This window comes from Carassius carassius, chromosome 42 (genome assembly GCF_963082965.1).
Source record: "Carassius carassius chromosome 42, fCarCar2.1, whole genome shotgun sequence".
Taxonomy (NCBI): domain Eukaryota; kingdom Metazoa; phylum Chordata; class Actinopteri; order Cypriniformes; family Cyprinidae; genus Carassius; species Carassius carassius.
This window is the reverse complement of record NC_081796.1, coordinates 732014-754324: the sequence shown is the minus strand read 5'-3', so window position 1 is coordinate 754324 and position 22311 is coordinate 732014. Positions and strand designations below refer to the sequence as shown.

The window sequence follows — 22311 nt, the reverse complement described above, 5'->3', positions numbered from 1 at the left end:
AGGACATTACTGCCGAGGAAGAGGTGGAATAGGGTTGAGACACAACCGAATCTAAACCAGCAAACTCCCATAGGATTTTCCTCCCTATTGGCTTCTCTCACGAAACTGTTGTTCTTTAGCCGAGAGCAGTTAAGAGCATTTGTGATTCCTTGCCTGAGAAGGCTGGCGTTCGTCCCTCTGCTGGTAATGACATTGTTTCTCTGAACAAAACACGCAACTCAAGCCCTGAGCACTCACAAACAGCAGACTGCTTCTTCCCGCTAGATTTCCCTGGTGAGAGGGCTTGAGATTTGATTGGATTTAGCCTTAAAGCTCGTATCGTTAGGCGGCCATGCTAAACGACTCATGGAAGGAACTGCCATCGTAGTCATTTCCTGCTAACATCATAAACTGTGACCTTTCGGATCTTCAACAGAAATTATGGACTGTTGAGATCAGCATTATTTTTCTCTTTTCATGCATAGTGGAATAATGTGATTCATTAGTATATTATGGCTTGATTTTTATCCCTGAGAGAATCAGAAGGTCTGCTGATGCACTTGTGTGTTTGTTTGTTTGTTTGTTTGTTTGTTTTGACGTGGATATTTATATATGAGCTGCACAGCAGTGTTGGAGAAACTGAATTTAGCTAAACTAACTTTTTTTTGGTAACACTTGAGATTAGGGAACTCTATTCCCTATGAACTAGTTCCTCATCAGCATTCATAAACAACTGCCTTACTAACAATAAGCAGCACTTTTCAGAATGTATTTTTAATGCTTATACAACATTTTGGCCAGCGCTTTCACTCTATGATTCAGCTGTACGTACTGTACTGTACTGTACGTAAGTTGCCGGTAAACCGGTGTTGTTGCGGACAGCTGGACGCACTAATGAAAGCTCTCGGCTGACTCGCAGGGTTAATTGGCCGTCTGTGACCTTCCTCTCGCTGTCAGATCTCGGTTATTTCTCCATGTGCTAAACGCAGTGACAGGGGAGATGTTTGCTTCTGGGTAATTCCACCCACACACATACAAGCCATTCCTCTGACTGGTGAATCTTTGTCTGCCTTGAATCCCAGTTTGCTCTCATTCGCCCGGCGAAACACAATCTCACGGCTGTATGAAATGTAATATCACAAGTTTCTAGTCTCATGTACAGTAGCCAGACTGTTGACTGTAGTTCAGTTTAACGTTTAGGATCTGCTCACTGAGAAAGCTTATGCATCACGTCAGCTAATATCATCAGCAAAGCGCTTAGCAGGACAGAAACGCTCGGCACTCCACTATTAATTTAATCCAGCGTAGCGATGGCAGGGTTTTAGCACTCGTAATATCTTTTTTTTGTCCTCATCATGCTGCTGCTGCAAATAACATCTTCCCATAAGTGCATGAATATTGATTTTAGGTTTGCGTGTAGGAGTTGTCATTAATTCAGCTCTTTCTGAACTCCGGAGGGTAGAAAGTAGACCTTCAGATCGCTGTGTTGATATTGATACGTGGCTGATATCGTCCCAAGGCATCCAGTGCAGTAAGACTTGTACGCGGCGTAGATGTGTCTAATCTATATTCATCACAGGCCTGAATTGCTTGGCAAACACTCAGATCTGTAAACAGTCTGTAAACTTTGGCTTTGCTGCTGTTCACAGTGTTAGTCATTACATGACTAATGCTGAAGTACTAACGCTGCCATGGAAAACAGCCTTGTTTCATTTTCTTGATGTTTTTGTTTTTACTGGCACTTTCCACATGTGGGATATATATATATATATACAGGGTCAATTCGCTGAACCTCAGCCAATTTGATTATCTATGTTGTAAGATCCAAATGATGCTATATCCTGAGTGTCACTAATTTATATCCTAGATGCATACGACAGTTACCAGAAGCTAGAGATTATGGTTTGTAAAGTTGTGGATATTTGTCTTACACAAACACATCACTTCGCTTCAGAAGGCCTTTATTCACCCCCAGAGCCATATGGAGCACTTTTGATGATGGATGGATGCACTTCTTTGGGCTTCAAAATCTCGCCATCCATTCAATGCCATCATAAGCCAGCACAGTTTTTAATATAACTTTGACTGGAATCGTCTGAAAGACTTTTCATTTTGGAGGTGAACTGATCTATCCATTTAATATGTGAACTGGGATCTGTGCATCTTATGCACTGTTGGAAGTGTCTGCTAGGATTCTTCTTTTATACTGCAGGCAGTAAATGAAAAAAAAAAAGTTGCACAATAAATAATTTTAGCATTTTTACATTATTTACATTACACGTAGATTATATTATATTCACCAGGTCAGTATGGCTGCTGCTTGATTGTGTATAAGTCAGTTTGGGTGTCTGGATAATTACTGAAGTGTTCTGTGTGCTTGCTTACAGGCTCAAGTCAAAAGAGACACATTATGTATTGGTCAACTGCAGTTTTCTTTCTTTGTTTTATTGTCCACTAGTCAAATATTGCTAGTCCAGTCTCTTAGAAAATTAATAGAAAGTGGGCAGATCTTGAGATGTCATTCACATCTCAATGCTGCAGGATGAGTTAAAATATTAATATTTAGGGGTTTATTTTTACTTCTACTACTTTTGTATATGTACACTACAGTTCAAATGTCTTGGATCTGTCAGATTCTTTTATGTTTTTGAGAGAAGTCTGTTTTGTTCACCAAAGCTGTATATATATGTGTGTATATAATCAAAAATACAGTAAAACAGTGAAATATTACTCCAGTGTAAATCATCTGTGTTCTGTGTGAATCTGTGTTAAAGTGTAATGTATTTCTGTGATGCTCCGCTGTATTTTCAGCATCATTCCTCCAGTCTTCAGTGTCACATGATCTTCAGAAATCAGAATAATATGATGATTTACTGCTCAAGAAACATTTCTGATTATTATCAATGTTGAACACAGTTGTGCTGCTCAATATTTCTGTGGAAACTGTGATTCCTTATTTAAAAAAAAAAATTATGATGCTATACTTTTGAATTGTTTATATAGCCTACTGGTAATTTTCTTCCAGGATATTTTCAGGAGATATGGAAAATGCAGAAAATTCCTTCATGTTTCATGATGGTTGCATCATCAAGTTTTTGTCTTTTAGTGTGATGTTCAGTCAGCGCACAACAAGAGTGATTCAAAAACTGGATGCTATTGAAGGAACTCGTTTCTTGTATTTCTTAATGTTCAGCAGAAATGTTCAGTTTCAAATTAAATATTCAAATTAAATTTTCTTTTTTTGCAGTGCATAGAAGCAAAGAAGTACTGCTGGTATATTGAAGGAGGATACCCCATCTATTTCATGTAAGTACAATCACGTTTGTCTTTCTCTGACAGTTTCTCTTCATCTGCCAACAGTGGTTTTGTTGGTTATGTCTCTTATTTTATGACCTCAGACGTTCACTCAGCATCCACCATCAGCATGCATTTACTCTGTTTTGTGGTGTACCACCGTGATGAGCCTCATTGGTTTGACCCAAGAAAATCCGCCATTGCCTCCACTTAAGCCTCAAATCTGTGTTCATTAACACTGCGTGCGCTTGTGGATGACAAGATAACATCTAGTTAAAGAGATAATGCCAGCATGTGTGTTTATAACTGTAAGCTACATTAAGTTTGACTGGGCCACTGGATGTATGAAGGCTCAATGGTGCAGTATGTAATATTGACAGCTAGCAGCTGAAGTTGCTTCTCCCACCCCCTCCTCCTCAGACTCGACACTCTCATCTGTTGCTTCCAGGTCAGGTTGAATCTGTGATCTCTGACCCAGTATATTTGCTGGCTTCTATGGCTGCAATATGCTGTGTTTTCCACCAACTGGAAATCCAAATACCAAAACAAAACAAGTTCAAGGTTAAAAAAAAAACAGACATTTGCCCACAAAACTCACATTTTCAAAACAGAATACCTGGATGATGTACCATTGTTCTTCAGAGAAGCAAGTGTCTGAACTTGGCATGTTTCCTAAATATCAGCACCTTTAATGTTACAACATGTGAACAGCCAAACAGCAGGCAGACTGGAAATAATTTGCAATATACAAGATAATTTACAAAACAAGCATAGAACAGAAAATTGAGGCAAGCATTCAATTAAGAAACATTGTAAAGAAGTAAGTTTTGAGGGCCTGGAGTGAGGAGATAACACAGAGATCCTGTGGAACTTATATAACAATGAATAATATAATAATAATAATAAATAAAATATTTAATAATACTTTTTAAAGGTTCCAAAGGAGGTTGTTGAATGGATTCAGAACACTTGCTTTATCTCAAAGCTCAAAGGCTCTGGTATCAGTTATTGTCCTTGAATGTAAAAGAGCAGCTAGTTCAAGAAAGTCATAACGGTTTGGAACAATGACAGAATGATGGTAAATGTTTTATTTTTGGGGAGCTGTCCCTTTAAGAGCTCTGGGCTGATGTTCTGTCCCACTGGAGTCTGTGAGGAGTTCATCACAGGCCTCTAATTATAATGTTGCACGTTCTTTCTGTTCATAAGTCGAAGGATTTGTGCTGTTGAACATCCTGTTGGCCTGCTTTTATCTCTGATTGTGTCCTGGTGTAAACCTGGAATGGTGCTCATTTGGGGGATGTGATCGCATGGCTTTCTGCAGATAAAGCAGGAGTTGGGCTCAGTGGGAAATGCTGGATTGGTGAGGGAACACGCATCTGATCCATGTGAGATGGCAAACCCATCACACAGCTGAAGCCTAGACCCTGAAGCACAGAAAATTATACCTTTCATTTTCCGTTGGCCTTAGTACATGATAGCTACAGAAGAATCATTTTTTGGTCATTTTTGAGCAAGATGCTAACGGTCTAATTAGATTCAATGATCTATGCTAAGCTAAGCTAAAAGTGCTACCGCCAGACCCAGAGATCAGCTGAATGGATTTGAAAACAGTAAAACTCAACTGTTGTATGCATAGACATCATATAGGTAGACGCCCCATCGAACACTACTGCCTATTGGCACGAACGAGCCGTAGAGCCGCCATCTTGGACCGGTCGCCAGCTCCACTCAGTGTAACTGGTTTGCCAGGTGCAATGAGCTGTCAGCGCATTAAATTAATCATATCTCACTGAATACCAAACTGATTTTGACGCGGGTTTTTTTGTTGCAAAGGTCATTCATGCAGCTATGATACAGGACACATGGTTCAGCGTATTTTAATATTCATAATAGGCTTTACAGTTACATATTATATTCTGATATAAGATATAAGTTACCTGACGCCCAAATTCTAAATATGTGAGGTAGGATATTTATAAATCACACACTATAAATATGATAAAGAAGCAGAAACAGATAGTTGCAGTAAAATAAGATATTTTAATAAGTTGAAGAAACAATTTTATTATAATTTGTGACATACACACTCTCTCTCTCTCTCACACACACACACACACACTCTTCTCTCTCCATCACACACACACACACACACACTCTTCTCCCTCCCTCTCTATCTCACACACACTGACACATATCAGACTGATTGTCGATGCCAAACTGGGTCTCCTCAACGTGCTCCCCAGGAAGGAAAACATCCTCTGTCCCAATCTCCTACCGCACAATGTGTGTGACTGTTGACACCTTAGGAGCTTGTATTGCTGAAGCCTGGCGGATCACCCTCTCTGCAGCTCTCAGCACCTTATAATAAGAATACAAATAATACATATTTATACAGCGCTTTACACAGTACTCAAATACACTTTACAGAACAGAGAAAATATGATCAAAGCAACCTTAATATACTTTACTTCCTGATATCACGTGCGCAAACACAAATAACAGTTATTATGTTCTGTCGAACAATGTATTAACTTCAGATTGGATTGTGTTGGTAATAGGCACTTAACGTTACCTAACGCTAAAAGTAAGTTTCATGCGTCTAACAAGTGCTTTTTCGAACTTCTTTCTGATCTGAATAGTAAGTTATGTGAGACTTGAGTTGAGGGAGGGAGATACATAACGTTAGCTAGCTACGATTTCAGTACAGTACTATCAAAGATCCTTGCTCCTTCTCAATTATCTGGATTTAAGGACAAACTACAACCAATAGTACAATAGTAATGTTAAATCGTACTTGTGAAAAGTAATCCCGAGCCATACTTGCGATGGTCCGCCGATTAGAACAGGAAAATGCTGCACAGTGCTCTGGTATCTGAACTGCTGCTACGCAACGAAACGTCTCCGGTTACTATCGTAACCTCGGTTCCCTGAGAGGCGGGAACGAGACATTACATCAGCTAAGACGTATATGGGGAACTCCTCCCTTCTCCCACTTTTGCTGAAATCTTATTGGCTAACGCCAGCTGGGGGCAGCTGGCCAATTGACGCGAAGCATGCAAATACTGACAGGTTTGCGGGCAGTATAAATTGCATGGGCGCGAAAATTACATCAGAATCACGACTGAACGCTAGCACAGCTGATCAAACAGCGACCACGGCGGCTAACGTAATGTCTCGTTCCCGCCTCTCAGGGAACCGAGGTTACGATAGAACCGGAGACATTCCCTCTCGAGGCGGGAACTCAACATTACGTCAGCTAAGACGTATATGGGAACTGTATATAATCCCGCCGTGAGAGCAGTGAAGATAAGCCCTGAACGGAGTCAATCACCCCCACACATAAGCAGGACAGTTCTAGCCAATGGCCGTGTCGCTAAGAGTGCTTGCATCTGATAGGCGTAACTATACCAATGAGACATAGCCCCGACCCTAACAAAATTAGCATATCTTATGCAATAAATGTGAAGCCTGCACTAAACAGGGCAGACACAACACAAAAGCACTCAAGCTTGAGAGTAAACACAGAGTCGACAGCTTAGTGGGGACAACTGCATAAACCATTTAAACCATAACACAGAGTTAGCAGCCATGGTAACTACTGTATAGCTGGTTATAACAGAATGAATAAAACTTAACTCACCGAAAGTACATGTGACGCAACAGAGGGTACATCCAGCTTGTAAAACCTGGCGATTGTGTTCTGGGAAGGCCAGCCAGCAGCAAAACATAAATACTGGATAGACATACCTCTAGACCAGGCCCATCAGGAAGCATTTATATCGTCCTCGCAGAATGAGCTCTGATGTTGAGGGGATAACCCTTCCCCTGGCATTCGATAGCGTCCACGATCCAGTGAGAAAGTCTCTGTTTAGAAACAGCACGTCCCTTATTTCATCCACCAAGCACACGAACAGCTGGTCCGACTGACGAAAGGCGGCCGAGCGATTCATATACATCCGTAAAACCCTAACAGGGTCTCGGCGCTCTGAGTATCAGCGTCACGCGAGGCTGAAGGCTCAACAGATAAGGCGGGCAGGGAAACAAAACGGTGTATTGAGTGACTTCGGAACGAAACCCGGTCTCGGCCGGAGAGTGACGTTACAGTCGCCAGGTCCGAAACCGATGCAATATCGTTCACCAAACGCAAAGCAGACTTCAGGGAAGCTCCTTAACCGTAATCGAAGCTAAGGGCTCGAACGGTAGTAAGAGATAGAGCCCTCAAAACTAGAGCTAAATCCCACGGCGGCACGGAGGGCGGCCATGAATTACACGATCTCCTTGCTCCCCTGAGAAAACTGATTACCAGAGCGTGCTTACCGATCGCTTGCCCGTCAACCGGGGAACGAAAAGTGGCACTAGCGGTCACATACACCTTCAGCGTGGATGGTTTCAAACTCCCGCTATCCATACTGTGCTGTAGAAAGCGCAAAACATCCGACACGGAACAGGTCCCCGGGTCAACATAAATGTCCTTGCACCATTTTGTGAAAACTCCCCACTTCTGCACGTAGCAGCGAATGTTTGATGATACTCGCGTTTCCATAAGTGAGTTTAGCACTCGTGAGTGCAGAGCGTCCCGCTTATTATGGTCCACGCAGCGGCCACACATGAAGGTTCCACAGCTCGGAGCTGGGGTGCCATATTGTCCTGCCTGAGGGGGATTCGCCATGGGGGAGCCATCACTAACTCTCTCAGGTTCGCGAACTAGGGCTGATTCGGCCAGTTCGGGCCACGAGTATAACTGACGCTCTCTCCTCCCTGATTTTGCACAACACAGGCAGAATCTTCACCGGAAGGAACGTGTAGGCCTGGCTTCCGGCCAACGCGATGTCAGAGCATCTCCCGGCAGGGGCGAGTGAGATAGCGAGAAAAACGTCTTACAGTGTGTGTTCTCGCTCGTGGCAAACAAATTCACTTCCTCCCTCCCAAATCATTAGATCTGATCCTGGGTGAAGCCTCCATCTCCTTGAAGAATCCCGTTCCTCGGAAGCATGCTCACTCCACGGTTCAAAGTACCGGGGATGTGCGACGCTCTTATGGAGATTAAGTGTCGGTCCGCCCACAACAGGAGCCTCGCTGCCTGTTTGAATAGAGCTCTGGAGCGCACGCCGCCCTGGCGATTTATGTACGAGACCACAGACGTGTTGTCGGTTTGCATCAGTACAAGTTGCCACTCCAGTTTCGACCGAACGGATTGCAGGGCTAAGGACACCGCTTTCAATTCCAAACGGTGTATGTGCCACCTTCTCTGTGACTCCGACCACAGGCCTGAAGCAGGTACGCCCAGACGCACTGCTCCCCAGCCTGAAGTAGACGCGTTCGTAGAGAAAAGAGCTCCTGGGCTGAACATATCCGGGCTGTTCCACGGTCTCAGAGTGCTGACGCAACTGTGAATGACCGTATGTGTTTGTGGACCGAAGACCACGCCCTCGGCGGAACTCGAGTTACAGCCAAAACAGTAGCGGCCACAATGTAGCAGATCCAGACGGCGCACTGAAGAAGCCGCCGCCATTCAGTCCCAGAAGCCTCTGAAAATCCCTCAGTGTAAACGACCTGCCCGGTCTGAAACAGCGCAGAGTCGATGAAATGCTCTAGAGAGAGATGGGCTCGCATGGCCATCGAGTCCAAACATATTCCCAGATATGTTACAGTCTGACTCGTAAAAGCACGCTCTTCTGCTTATTCACACGCAGTCCCAGCGTATCCAAACGGCGAAGTGTTGTTTTCACGTGACTGATAGCACATCTCTTGAGTGGGCTAAAATCAGCCAATCGTCCAAATAATTCAACATGCGCATTCCGCTCGATCTGAGGGGAAAATTTCGCTCTATCGCTCCCTATCGAGCAGACTGAGAACTTCCTGTCGCAGAACAGGACGGTTCTGGGGCAAAGTCAGTGGCGGGACCAAGCCATTGAAGCGGGGAGGTCTGCATTTGAATTAGAGAGAATATCCATCGTGAATATTCCCAGTATCCACGGTGAAACGCCCGGGATAGCCTTTCTACCGTCCATGAAATGACACCGCAGACGCGTTACCTCTACAGCCACGGATGGCTTATTATGACCGGGCCCCACCCTGCGAGGCTGGAAGCACTGGCGGGAGGGCGGGTCGCGTTGCGTAATGGTGTGACACTTTTGCGCCATCGAGAGGCCATTATAATCATGGGTTTGTGGCTCTGCGCTGTTAGAGACAGGGCGAGTGACACAATGTTGGGTGCAAGAATTTGGATACATGCTTCTAAAGTAAAATTTTTACTCACCCAAACATCATATAACGCATATAGCAATCGTCACCCATAGTGACATGGGGGACACAATGCATGTGTTTTTGTGGTGTTAGCACTCTCGCTCGCTCGCGAGGCCATTATAATCATAGGTTGTGGCTCTGCACTGTTCTGAGACAGGGCGAGTGACACAGTGATGAGTGTAAGAGGAAGTAAAGCTCTTTCGTTGATTGTATACATGCTTTTATTGTGGAACTCACACAAACAGCATTTAAACAGACATAGCAATCGTCGCCCGAAGGAACATGGGGGACATAATGCATCTGAACATGGAGGGTGACACCGTGTTTTTGTGGTGTTGGCACTCTCGCTCCCTCGCGAGGCCATTATAATCATGGGTTGTGGCTCAGCGCTGCTATGAGACAGGGCGAGTGACACAGTGATGAGTGTAAGAGGAAGTAAAGCTCTTTTGTTGATTGTATATGTTACAGGCCCCGTGAAGAAAGCCTTGTTTACAGATTAGAAAGTCCTGTGAAAACAGGAAAAATTGAAGAGACAGGAGCAAACGTGTATGCGTCGCACATAATCTCCAGCAACTGTTTATTCAATGTTTTTTTTCACATTGTTTTCAAATAAAGTGTTTTTTTCTAATTAGTGCATAAGTGTCATTCTTTCATTTTCTCTATTATCACAACAATGCACATTTCACATTCACATTTTCCTTTTTTTTCCTCCACATAAAATTATACATTATAGCTTTTCACATGGCTCCTTTAAATCTACTCAGAATGAGCCAAAGGGTATTTTATGTATACAAAATCAACACATGACTAAACATGTAAGGTCTAGAAACCTGAGAAATATATGTAACCCATACATAAACATTATAATTACTGATTTTAAAATCAGCACTGCCATCACGTTACATTAACATTAGTTTTTACCTCTGAATTGCAGGAAATAGAACAGTATTACATGCGTTTGCACTGAAATGGCTGTTTGACACATTTGGCTGGAGAAATACATTGATATGAACTCTAATAAACCAAAACACAAGTTGAATACAAGTTAACTAATAAATGAACGCTATACTTGGTAACTGGAGCCTGCATGAATCAAATTAAATGCATTACACGAGCACATATTGTTACAGCGTCCACAAAATGGCGGACAATCTACACACATTCACTATTTTCACCAACCAGAACATTTATACACAAAATATTGACAACATAAACATACACATAGATCTCACATGACTTGTATGCATATTGTTTCATTGTTGAGAAAGGCATACCTGTGAAAACAGGAAAAATTGAAGAGACAGGAGCAAACGTGTATGCGTCGCACATAATCTCCAGCAACTGTGAGTGCGCCTGCGCAATACAGCTCCTGTATCAGTTCACTTTTTAAAATAAAAGTCCCGATCTCACAGACCCAACACAATGCTCTATTAAAATGAGCAAATTAAAGGAAAGAAAATGATTTCAATCAGAACCACAAAATTGACATTTTAGGATGTCACATCCTCCCCGACAAAATGAAAAAGGCTCCAGTTACAAAAACTCAAACAATTCAATGCAATATTTTTTTCAAAATACCACTTATTTTGCTCAATATACTGGCACTGTATATGGGAAAGGTGTAAATGTGTTCATTTCAGTGTAAGGTGTAGTCTGAAAGGGGTGTGGTAGGGGATGATGTGTTGCCCACCCAGGTAAGTATGGTAGTGTATATGCTGCTATACTTTGGAGTGCAGGCTGAGTTTGTATCGAGGGTTGACCAAGTGTCTCATATGTGAACATGCTCTTTGGTTTTCTCTCTCTGGCAGATCGTCTCAGTATCATCGGATCTTCTTCTGCTAGATAGTCCCTTGTATCATTTATCCAAAGACTCTCGATTTCACCATCTTCTTCACTCCTTTGTGAGGGTATGGAGCAGTGAGCAGGTTCATCCAATGAACGACTGTTTTGAGTATATCCTTCATGTAGTGGCACTTGTATTTGATCTTGCTCTCCACTTGCAGACGCTGGTGTCACCACTTCCACCAGTGGATTCTCCTGACTTGGTTCTGTACTTGGACGGTAAGTATTTTCCCTTCTAGGCTCGGCCCAACTTGAAGGAATCCTCAACCAATACTCTCCAGTGTCGTCCTCGTCTGAATCCGTCTGTTCTCCCCCGTGGTAAGTAAGCTCCTTGCTCTGTCTCTCTCTGTCCTTTTGTCCATTTTGCTTCTGCTTCACAGGTTTCCCAAGATCTGAAGGAGTTTCCACAGGTAAATCATTTACCAACAACAGCAGGTTTCGATGCAAGGTGCGTTCTCCCTTCTTACCTCCATTCTCAGGGCTCACCTTATACACTGGGTTATCAGCCACTTGCTCTTTGACCACATAGATAGTTTTCTCCCAGTATGGTCTGAGTTTTCCCGGGCCTCCACGCTCACTGAGGTTCCTGACTAACACCCTGTCTCCAGGTCTCAGCACTACACCTTTGACTTTGAGGTCATACTGAGCTTTGCCTCGTGCACTTGCCTGCTTGCTGTTCTCGCTTGCTATTTGGTATGCTTCACCCATTTTTCTAGCCCACTGTTCGGCAAAACCTCTGGGTGTTTGCCCCTCGTCTTCTTCAACCAGCCCGAAGATCAAGTCAATAGGAAGTCGAGGATGTCGTCCATACAGCAGGTAGAATGGGGAATACCCAGTTGACTCATGGCGAGTGCAATTGTAGGCATGTACAATCTGGGGTAGGTGATCTTTCCACTTTGATTTTTCTTCCTCAGCCATTGTTCGAAGCATTTGCAGGAGCGTCCGGTTAAATCTCTCAGCTGGGTTCCCTTGAGGATGATATGGAGATGTTCTTGAATGACGCACTCCAGCCAGTTGTCGGAGATTTCTGAACAGCTCATTTTCGAACTCTCTGCCCTGGTCATGATGTAGTTTCCCTGGATAGCCAAACCGAGGGATGTAGTCATTAAACAACCGTTCAGCCGCTGTCCGTCCGGACTTGTTTCTTGTAGGGTAAGCTTGAGCGAATCGTGTGAAATGATCTACAACCACTAGTATATACTCATATCCCCCCTACTCTGTTCCAGGTGCAGATAGTCGATGCAGACAAGTTCCAATGGCGAGCTGGAAGTTATACATCCCATGGGTGCTCGGACATGAGTGACTGGTTTTTTTGCTTTGATGCATGGACACCTTTTGGTGATATACTCCTCCACTTCTCTCTTCATATGTGGCCAGTAGAACCTCTCTCTCATCAAGTGGATTACTCTTTCTTGGCCTAGGTGTCCCATCCTATCATGCAGGTACTCCAGGGCAAGTTGTCTATACTTAGTCGGCAGGACGAGCTGTTTCCTTCCAGCCACGTGCCTATACAGGCATCCATCTTCCAAAGACAGCTTGCTCCATTCTCGTAAGAGTTTCCTGGCTGGACCAGTCACACTTCTCCTCCTGTCTTCATCCGGCACCTCACCTGACTCTTTCATCTCCATTATCCTAGAGACCACTGGATCATCCTTTTGAGCTTTGGCGAGTTCGACCTTGCTTATAGGTGGCAATGAGGGGGCAGGGGATAATTGGTCCAGGTCTTCGTGAGACATACTGAGTGCTGCAATCCAAGCCACATCCTTCTTCCTGGCAGCATGAGTTCCATCCCAGACCGCTCGTATCACCTCTGCCGACAGGTCCTCCGTGCACTCCGTGACATATTTCTCCATGTCAAGGGGAAGGCGTGATAGCGTGTCAGCATCAATGTTCGCTTTGCCAGGTCGATGTTTGATTTCAAAGCGAAAATCTGACAGTTCTCCCACCCAACGATGGCCTACTGCATTTAGTTTTGCAGTGCTCATAACATAGGTTAAGGGATTATTGTCTGTGTAGATGATAAAGTGAGGGGCGTAAAACAAATAGTCTCTGAACTTCTCGCATACCGCCCACTTTAATGCAAGAAACTCCAGCTTCCCACTATGCAGTCTGTAGTTCTTTTCAGCTGGGGAAAGGGTCCTAGAACCATAGGCAATGACCCGCAGCCCTCCATTCTGGTGCTGATAAAGGATAGCCCCGAGTCCCCTTTCTGATGCATCAGTGTGTAGCACGAATGGGAGGTCGAAGTCTGGGTAAGCCAAGACCGGGGGATTTACCAGCATGTCAATGAGCAGGTCGAGTGTTTTCTGGTGCTGACAGGTCCATTCTACTGGTGTTCGAGAGGGCATCTGGGGACACTTTCTCTTCCTTTGACTGTACTGATGCATTGTTGCCCCCGGCTGAGTCTGGAGCAATTCGTAGATTGGTTTGGCCACACGTGAAAAGTCTTGTAGGAATGGGCGATAGTATCCGAGGAATCCAAGGAGTCTCCTCACCTCTCCTACGGTTTGAGGTTTGTTACTCTTGAGTGAAGTCACTGCTTCAAGATCACGAGGATCTATCCTCACTCCTTCGGCTGACACTAGGCGACCCACGTACCGGACTTCATGGCGGAAGAGTTCACACTTCTCAGGCCTAAGTTTTACTCCGTGGCGCCTAAGAGTCTGAAGAACTTTTCGGATTACTCCTACATGTTCCTCAAATGACCGGGCATAACACAACACGTCATCAAGGTATGGGGCACAGCACTCATCTCTGAGATCGTCCAGCATCCCCTCCATACTGCGCTGGAATGCCGCAGGTGCATTGGACAGCCCGAATGGGATTCTCAACCACTCATATAGGCCCCATGGAGTGATGAAGGCGGTCATGTGTCTAGAACCCTCGGCTATGAAGCCCTGGTGGTACGCTTTTCCTTGGTCAAGGATGCTAAACCAAGAATACCCTCCCAGGGTGTCAATCAGGTCTTGAATCCTCGGCAAAGGGTGCCTGTCCGGTACAGTCTTCTTATTGAGGAGGCGATAGTCTACACACAAGCGTAGTGAGCCATCCTTTTTTCGAACACAGACTACAGGGGCGGAGTAAGGGGACTTAGATTTTACAATCCACCCTTTTGCCAGGAGGTCTTGGATATAGTCCTTGACTTCTTTGAACAAAGGCTTGGGTATTGAGGAGTAGGCACGTTGTACTGGTATGTCATCTTTGAGGTTGATGGACATTTGGAGACTCGGGATGCAGCCAACATCATTTCCATCCCTGGCAAAGGATGAAGACTCCTCGTTCAGCATTTGCCTAACCACTGCTTGCTGATCCTCACTCAGATGGCTAAGATCAACAGGTGGGTGCCACAATGTCGAGCTTTCATCCACCGCTGCCACCGATGCCTCATGAATCGTCCCACTTGCCTTTGTCCCACTGGATCTGTCCGCTTCCAATACCGTTTCAACAGGATGGACGTACCCTAGGATTGTGTTGCGAGGTAAGGTAATGTCGCATGTAGAGTGGTTGCCGATAGGGACTGCAAAGTATGGGCTTCCTGAGCTCTTGACTTCCAAAAGACCTTCACCTATGTCCAACTGCTCCAACTGCACATTGTCCTCATCTGGCTCAAACAAGGCTGCTGTGCCGGACTGATCCATTTTGGGTGGCACTCTGCACTTTACCCAAGCTACCTGACCTGCTGGTATCAAAACGCCATCTCGATTTATTCTCAACCGCCCCCACTGTCCGCTGTGCTCGGGCGTCTGTACAAAACTAACCAGGGTCTGGGCTTGCTCACTTGATACTGCTATTGCACTGGAGAGCAATGAAACTAAAGTAGGAACTAGACGCTCTGGTTGGCCCTGAATTAGTTCTTCCACCACATTAAAGCCGAGCAGCGGCCTCTCAATTGGGATGTGGCTCACCAGAAAAGGAACATTAATTGAGAGGTCAGGGTTGTCGTTCCCTTGTAAGTTGACAGTTATTACAGCCCACCCGTCAAAGGGTATTAGATCTCCATTGACGGCATACACTTCTAACTTCTCTGTCATTCCCATGAGCTCCACAAGAGGCCTTACTTCTACAGTGGGTAAGTATTTGTCCTTCAATGTTCGATCAATCATGCTTACTTGAGCCCCGGTATCAAGCAATGCGGTGACCGCGAGGCCATTGAGATTACACTGGGCCAGCGCCTTCTTTCCTATCAACTTGATAATAGTTTCTTTCTTAGTTCCAGACGGCAATGGACCAGCCACACCCTGATACATTTCTTTGGCACTGAGGGTTTGATTCTTACAACAGGGAGAGGTTCTTGTGGGTTTAAGCTTTACAGGGTGAGGTTCAATTCCTGAAATGGGGTCCTCAGTGCTTTGGGACATAGAGAGTTTGGTCACTGGTCGTCCCTTGGCAGTGACCGTTTCCCGTTTCCCTGCAGTCTTTGCTTCCCAGGACATCCTCGAGCCTGGTGCCCCTCTTCGCCACAGAGAAAACAATGAACGCAGCTCTGTTGTCCCGCTTCGACACATCTGGGGCAACCACGGAGTCTCGCCCTTTGCTGTGGAGGGTGCCCTCTAACAAAACATTGACAGGTGTGTTCAGGTTGTGGCCTCAGTGTTGACTGTCGCATGGAGTTTACCATACTGGTAAGTGCGTCAATACGAGCAGTAAGTTCTATAATTGGATCACTCCTACTTTTCTGACCAGGTGTCTCTTTTACCCCTTTGTTTGGATCACTTTCGAGTTGGGCACAGCTTGCAGTGCTTTGCTTGGGCCGAGTTATCGGTCCCAATCTTCGCGCGCGCTCATTTTCATCATTAGTGATTTTCATCACATTTCTTACGATTGCCTCATCTGTGATACTGTGATCAGCCAGCAGGGGTTTGAGCTCACTCCTAACATCTTTATACTTGTGCCCCAGGCCCTGATATACAGTATGGAGAAACACGTCTTGGATTGTGGCTGGGCTGTACCTCACATCCGTGTTAGACTGTTTGATAGCAAAGAGTATTTTCTGCTTAAGGCCTATTACCCTGTACAGAAACTGTTGTGGAGTTTCAGTCTCCATCTGTTTTGCACACATTAGTTCCTGAAATAACTCTGTGCTACTTTTGTCCCCTAGGTGTGACTGAAGGAACCTCTTAAGCTCTTCCACTGTCATATCTTCCTTATTCATAATCATTTCTTTGAAGTTACCTGGTTTAATTACACGCAATATTCCCCTGACCAGTTCAGCTTCACTGAAATTCTCTTTGACTCCATCGTCGATTTGTCGGCACACACTGGCATATGTGATATCAGATGCATAGTCGCCAATTTGTCCCCCTTGTATCTTAAATTCACGACGTTGCAGGCAGGAGAGATCTCGTAAAGAGACCACCTTCTCAGTGAAACCCTGTGAGGTACGTTCAACATTATTACTAGCCAAAGGTGTGTCACTGTATATCACAGGTGGGTTAGCAGTGGAATGCTGTGTATGTGGTGTAAGATACTGAAGGAGCTTCCTGCTCAGCTCTTCGAAATCTGAATGCATGACAGGAGGATTGGTGCTAGGGCCTGTATCTAACCCTCCAGCTCTCCCCAGGTCAGTTGTAGTGTTAGGTGATTCTAAATGTACAGTGTCTGCAGTGATCATGTGGCCTGTAGAGGTGCGTGTATATAAAGTGGGTGCAGGGTTTACATTAACATCAACATCGACATTACTCTCAACCTCACCATGATGATGATCAGACACTGGAGCACCATGCTCTTGTCTAACAGCCTCCACAGTCCCTTGCAAAACCAAAAGTTCAGTCATACCTCTGTCCTCCGATTCTAACAGGTTGGTGCTGTACATGAAAGCATTGATGTATTCAAGAGAGCCCTCTTGGTCTTCCACGTCAAGTTCAGATAAGTCCCTTCCTGGTACTGGACCGATGCTTTTGGCAACTTGAAACAGTTCAACAGCTGACAGGTTGAGCAGCCTTTTCCTGATGTCCCACACCAGGCCCTTGCGTACCCGATCAGCCATGATGACCTCTTTTCCACAGCCCCTCAAGCCACTCTCACAGTATCCAGCTCTCGGAACCCCCTTTCTCACTGACGTGCCCTTGTCTTTTGGATCACCACATCAGCGCCCACGTTATGTTGGTCCTCAGGATCAGTTTTTATGGATCGACTTCTCTGGGCATCAGGAGTCGATCCCGGACGAGCCCCCACAAATCTGTTACAGGCCCCGTGAAGAAAGCCTTGTTTACAGATTAGAAAGTCCTGTGAAAACAGGAAAAATTGAAGAGACAGGAGCAAACGTGTATGCGTCGCACATAATCTCCAGCAACTGTTTATTCAATGTTTTTTTTCACATTGTTTTCAAATAAAGTGTTTTTTTCTAATTAGTGCATAAGTGTCATTCTTTCATTTTCTCTATTATCACAACAATGCACATTTCACATTCACATTTTCCTTTTTTTTCCTCCACATAAAATTATACATTATAGCTTTTCACATGGCTCCTTTAAATCTACTCAGAATGAGCCAAAGGGTATTTTATGTATACAAAATCAACACATGACTAAACATGTAAGGTCTAGAAACCTGAGAAATATATGTAACCCATACATAAACATTATAATTACTGATTTTAAAATCAGCACTGCCATCACGTTACATTAACATTAGTTTTTACCTCTGAATTGCAGGAAATAGAACAGTATTACATGCGTTTGCACTGAAATGGCTGTTTGACACATTTGGCTGGAGAAATACATTGATATGAACTCTAATAAACCAAAACACAAGTTGAATACAAGTTAACTAATAAATGAACGCTATACTTGGTAACTGGAGCCTGCATGAATCAAATTAAATGCATTACACGAGCACATATTGTTACAGCGTCCACAAAATGGCGGACAATCTACACACATTCACTATTTTCACCAACCAGAACATTTATACACAAAATATTGACAACATAAACATACACATAGATCTCACATGACTTGTATGCATATTGTTTCATTGTTGAGAAAGGCATACCTGTGAAAACAGGAAAAATTGAAGAGACAGGAGCAAACGTGTATGCGTCGCACATAATCTCCAGCAACTGTGAGTGCGCCTGCGCAATACAGCTCCTGTATCAGTTCACTTTTTAAAATAAAAGTCCCGATCTCACAGACCCAACACAATGCTCTATTAAAATGAGCAAATTAAAGGAAAGAAAATGATTTCAATCAGAACCACAAAATTGACATTTTAGGATGTCACATATACATGCTTTTATTGTGGAACTCACAAAAACAGCATTTACACAGACATAGCAATCGTCGCCCGAAGGAACATGGGGGACATAATGCATCTGAACATGGAGGGTGACACCGTGTTTTTTGTGGTGTTGGCACTCTCGCTCCCTCGCGAGGCCATTATAATCATGGGTTGTGGCTCAGTGCTGCTATGAGACAGGGCGAGTGACAAAGTGTTGAGAAAGAAAAGCTCTTTTGTTGATTGTGTACATGCTTCTATTGTGGAACTCACACAAACAGCATTCAAACACACATAGCAATCATCGCCCGAAGGAATGGGGGACATTATGCATTTGAACATGGCACTTGGGGGCGGGGCCTCCCGCGCACTCACTCTTTCACTATCGGTCAGTCAGGGAGACGGCTCGATGGCGCGCTGGCTCTCTCGCGGCGTGGGGTCCTAAACCGACCCTGACATTTCCTCCCAGGTTCGTGCCACTGCTGGTTTCGGCCGAAACGAGCGTCCGGTTCAGAGCGGGGTGTCACGGCGGGCTATTTTAGCTGGTCTTAGAGCCTGACGAGGTGCATAAGAGCGGAACCTCGCAGATGAAGACTGGAGTGAGCGACGGGGTATCACGTGGCTCATCGCCTTGGCGCGCTTTCTGCGTCTCTGAGAAAAGCTCCATGACGTCACCAAAGAGGCCGGAGGGAGCAACTAGAATGTTTAGGAGCGTCCTACGGTCCGCGTCTTCCAGGACAGCTAGGGTAAGCCATAGGTGCCTGTAAGGACGACCATGAGCCCCATGAAACGGCTGAGCAGAGCGCTTAGTAACCATCAGCGCGAGATCAGTTCCCGCGCGCAGATCCTTGATGACGTCAGCGCTACTGTGCCGCCGTCTGCCTGAACACCTTGAGTATTGCCCTGGCATGAAGAGCAGAAGCTGCCTTCCCTTCAGAAGTAGAGGCTTTATCCGTCTATAAGGGCCGTGAACCGCACGGCTTGGAAGGCAGGCTGTGGTCCGAACCAAATGCAGAGGGAGACGGGCACAGGCGCACAGTCTCCTCGACGGGGGGAGGGTTTCCGCCCCGTCCACGTGCGTGAACATGGCCTGCGTAGCAGAGTGGGTGCGCGCCGATTGGGGTGCAGCCCACGACTTCACCACGAGCTCTTGCATGCCTCAATGCCGTCTGGTAGCAGCTCGACTGGAGGAGCCACGAGTCCAGTTACCTTTCACAGGCTCGTCAGGTGCGTTGCAAGCGAGACCCAGCTCTGTGACGGCCTTTCCGAAGATCCTGACGAGCTCCCCCTGGAGGTCTGCAGGGCCCTCTTGGTCGGGGCGATCCCTCTTTACTGAGAGGTCCAAACCTTTTCCGACGTCGAAAGCGAGATAGAGTCGTTTTCCTCGCCAGCTCCAAAGAGGACGAAGTTCGCGGGGCGGAAGCTATCGCCCATCACACCGACGTCAATTCGTCTTCGGGCGGGGGAGGGCCCACAAGCGGCTCGCTGGCGGCAGTGGGCCTCATTCCCGCTGTTTTCCGAGCCACTCTGGCTCTGAGGGCGCGCACTGGCAGCTCGGCACAGTGGGCGCACGTGTGCTTCATGTGAGAATCCCAGGCAGGTCACACAGAACTGGTGAAGGTCCGAATCTAGCATTAGCAGCCATCGGATGCGGAGAGGAAAACAGGGTGAGTAGTCCTCTATTAAAACTTCCACGATGACTTAGATAAGACTTCTAGCGTGAAGAAAGAGATTCTGACGTAATTTTCGCGCCCATGCAATTTATACTGCCCGCGAACCTGTCAGTATTTGCATGCTTCGCGTCAATTGGCCAGCTGCCCCCAGCTGGCGTTAGCCAATAAGATTTCAGCAAAAGTGGGAGAAGGGAGGAGTTCCCCATATACGTCTTAGCTGACGTAATGTTGAGTTCCCGCCTCGAGAGGGAACTAGGAGTACGACCGGTTCAAGATGGCGGCCGCAAATCTCGTCGCCCAGCGGCCAATAGGGCGTCTACCTATATGATGTCTATGGTTGTATGTAGGATTGACACCGAGTGGTTGAACTAAGTATCGCAGTCCAAATTCAAAATATTGGAGTGTTTTTTTTCACCTGGCCCCTCCTCCTCAGACTTGACACACATGCAGGTTGCCAGATTGATGACACCAACAGGAACGAGTGCACTTGATGAATGACATGAAATACGCTGTGTTTTCCACCAACTGGCAACCCGGGGTGTTGAAATACAATTGGAAATACAATAAACTGGCAGTGGGCGGGTTTCTCAAACCAAAACAAAGAGCGACATTCCGGCCCTGAACGCACATTTTTAAAGGAGAATAACTGACTGTAGCATTTTTATGCTTTAGTAGAGTCAAAATCTTACAGCACCTTTAATGTGTGCAATCTCATAGTCTGAAGCGTCTGTCAGGAAATCAGTACTTGCTGTTGTGAAAAAGTAAGCGAAGCGTCTTCTCATAGGATCAGAACAAACAGTCTCATGAATAATTATAAAAAACAATGATATGTCATCAAAGTACTGCAATTTACTGTAGTAAATTGAAGTGAAAAATGAGTGAAAGTGAAGTGACATTCAGCCAAGTATGGTGACCCATACTCAGAATTTGTGCTCTGCGTTTAACCCATCCGAAATGCACACACACAGAGCAGTGAACACACACACACACACTGTGAACACACACCCGGAGCAGTGGGCAGCCATTTATGCTGCGACGCCCGGGGAGCAGTTGGGGGTTCGATGCCTTGCTCAAGGGCACCTAAGTCGTGGTATTGAAGGTGGAGAGAGAACTGTACATGCACTCCCCCCACCCACAATTCCTGCCGGCCCGGGACTCGAACTCACAACCTTTCGATTGGGAGTCCGACTCTCTAACCATTAGGCCTAAAGGATGCTAATATTGCCTTATATGATGTGCAACACAAACACTCATAAAAAGTAGTTTGGTGTTTCATGACCCTTTAAGTAAAAAAGACTAAAAATAATATTTTTTTGTAAAACATTCTCGGTTAATCACTGTTTTACTTTTTCTGATCGGTGTAATCGTGCAGCGTGTACATTGTGCTAAACGTTTCTTTTGTGTTCCATCACTGAAAACTTTAATGTTTTATGGCCTTTTAAACACCTGGCCAAAGGCCTACACAGTTGAAAATTAGTCAGTTGTCAAATTATAGACCTTTCTCTGTAAGTCTATGAAACTTCAACCGTAGTTCTTTCTTTGCAGCAATGCTGTTTTTAAGGTGGAGTTTCTATCATCCCAAACTCCAATGTTTACAGGCTAATCGTGGTGAACAGACTGTGTTATTTCTGATGATTCAGCTTTCTGCCACTGTCTCCATCCCTCCTGAAAGATTAAAGCTTCCAGAAACCCTTCTCTGATCTGCTCCAGGTCGATTCAAGCGTCAGCAGGCGTTCTGTGAGCATCGGAGCAAGCGCTGCTGTACACATTACAGATCTGAGGGATCAGGAGCTTGATTTGTCAGATCAGAACTCATAATTCTGTATTTCTGTATTTTTTTTTTCATGCAGTATCTATTTCAGTTTCCGTTGTGTGGACTGTCATCATTTATTGATCACGTGTGGTTTATATGATGTGTGGCACTTTTTAAATATAGATCAAAGATTTCTTTGAACAGCTGTAAATATTGATACAGCCTCCTTTTATATTTTATGAAGACTTTCAGTGTACCTGGACACAGTCTTGCATGTTTCATAGACAATCATATCAGCATGGCAGGGAT

The 22311-nt window shown here is 45.1% G+C and overlaps 1 protein-coding gene across 1 annotated transcript in view; it reads left to right on the top strand.

Moving 5' to 3' along the window:
- Nucleotides 1–22311, top strand: part of LOC132123959 (vesicular, overexpressed in cancer, prosurvival protein 1-like) — a 46972-nt gene that overhangs the window by 4944 nt on the left and 19717 nt on the right. The window contains exon 2 of the mRNA XM_059534651.1: nt 3227–3285. Coding sequence (XP_059390634.1) covers nt 3227–3285 — 59 coding nt within the window. The remainder of the gene's footprint in view (nt 1–3226; nt 3286–22311) is intronic.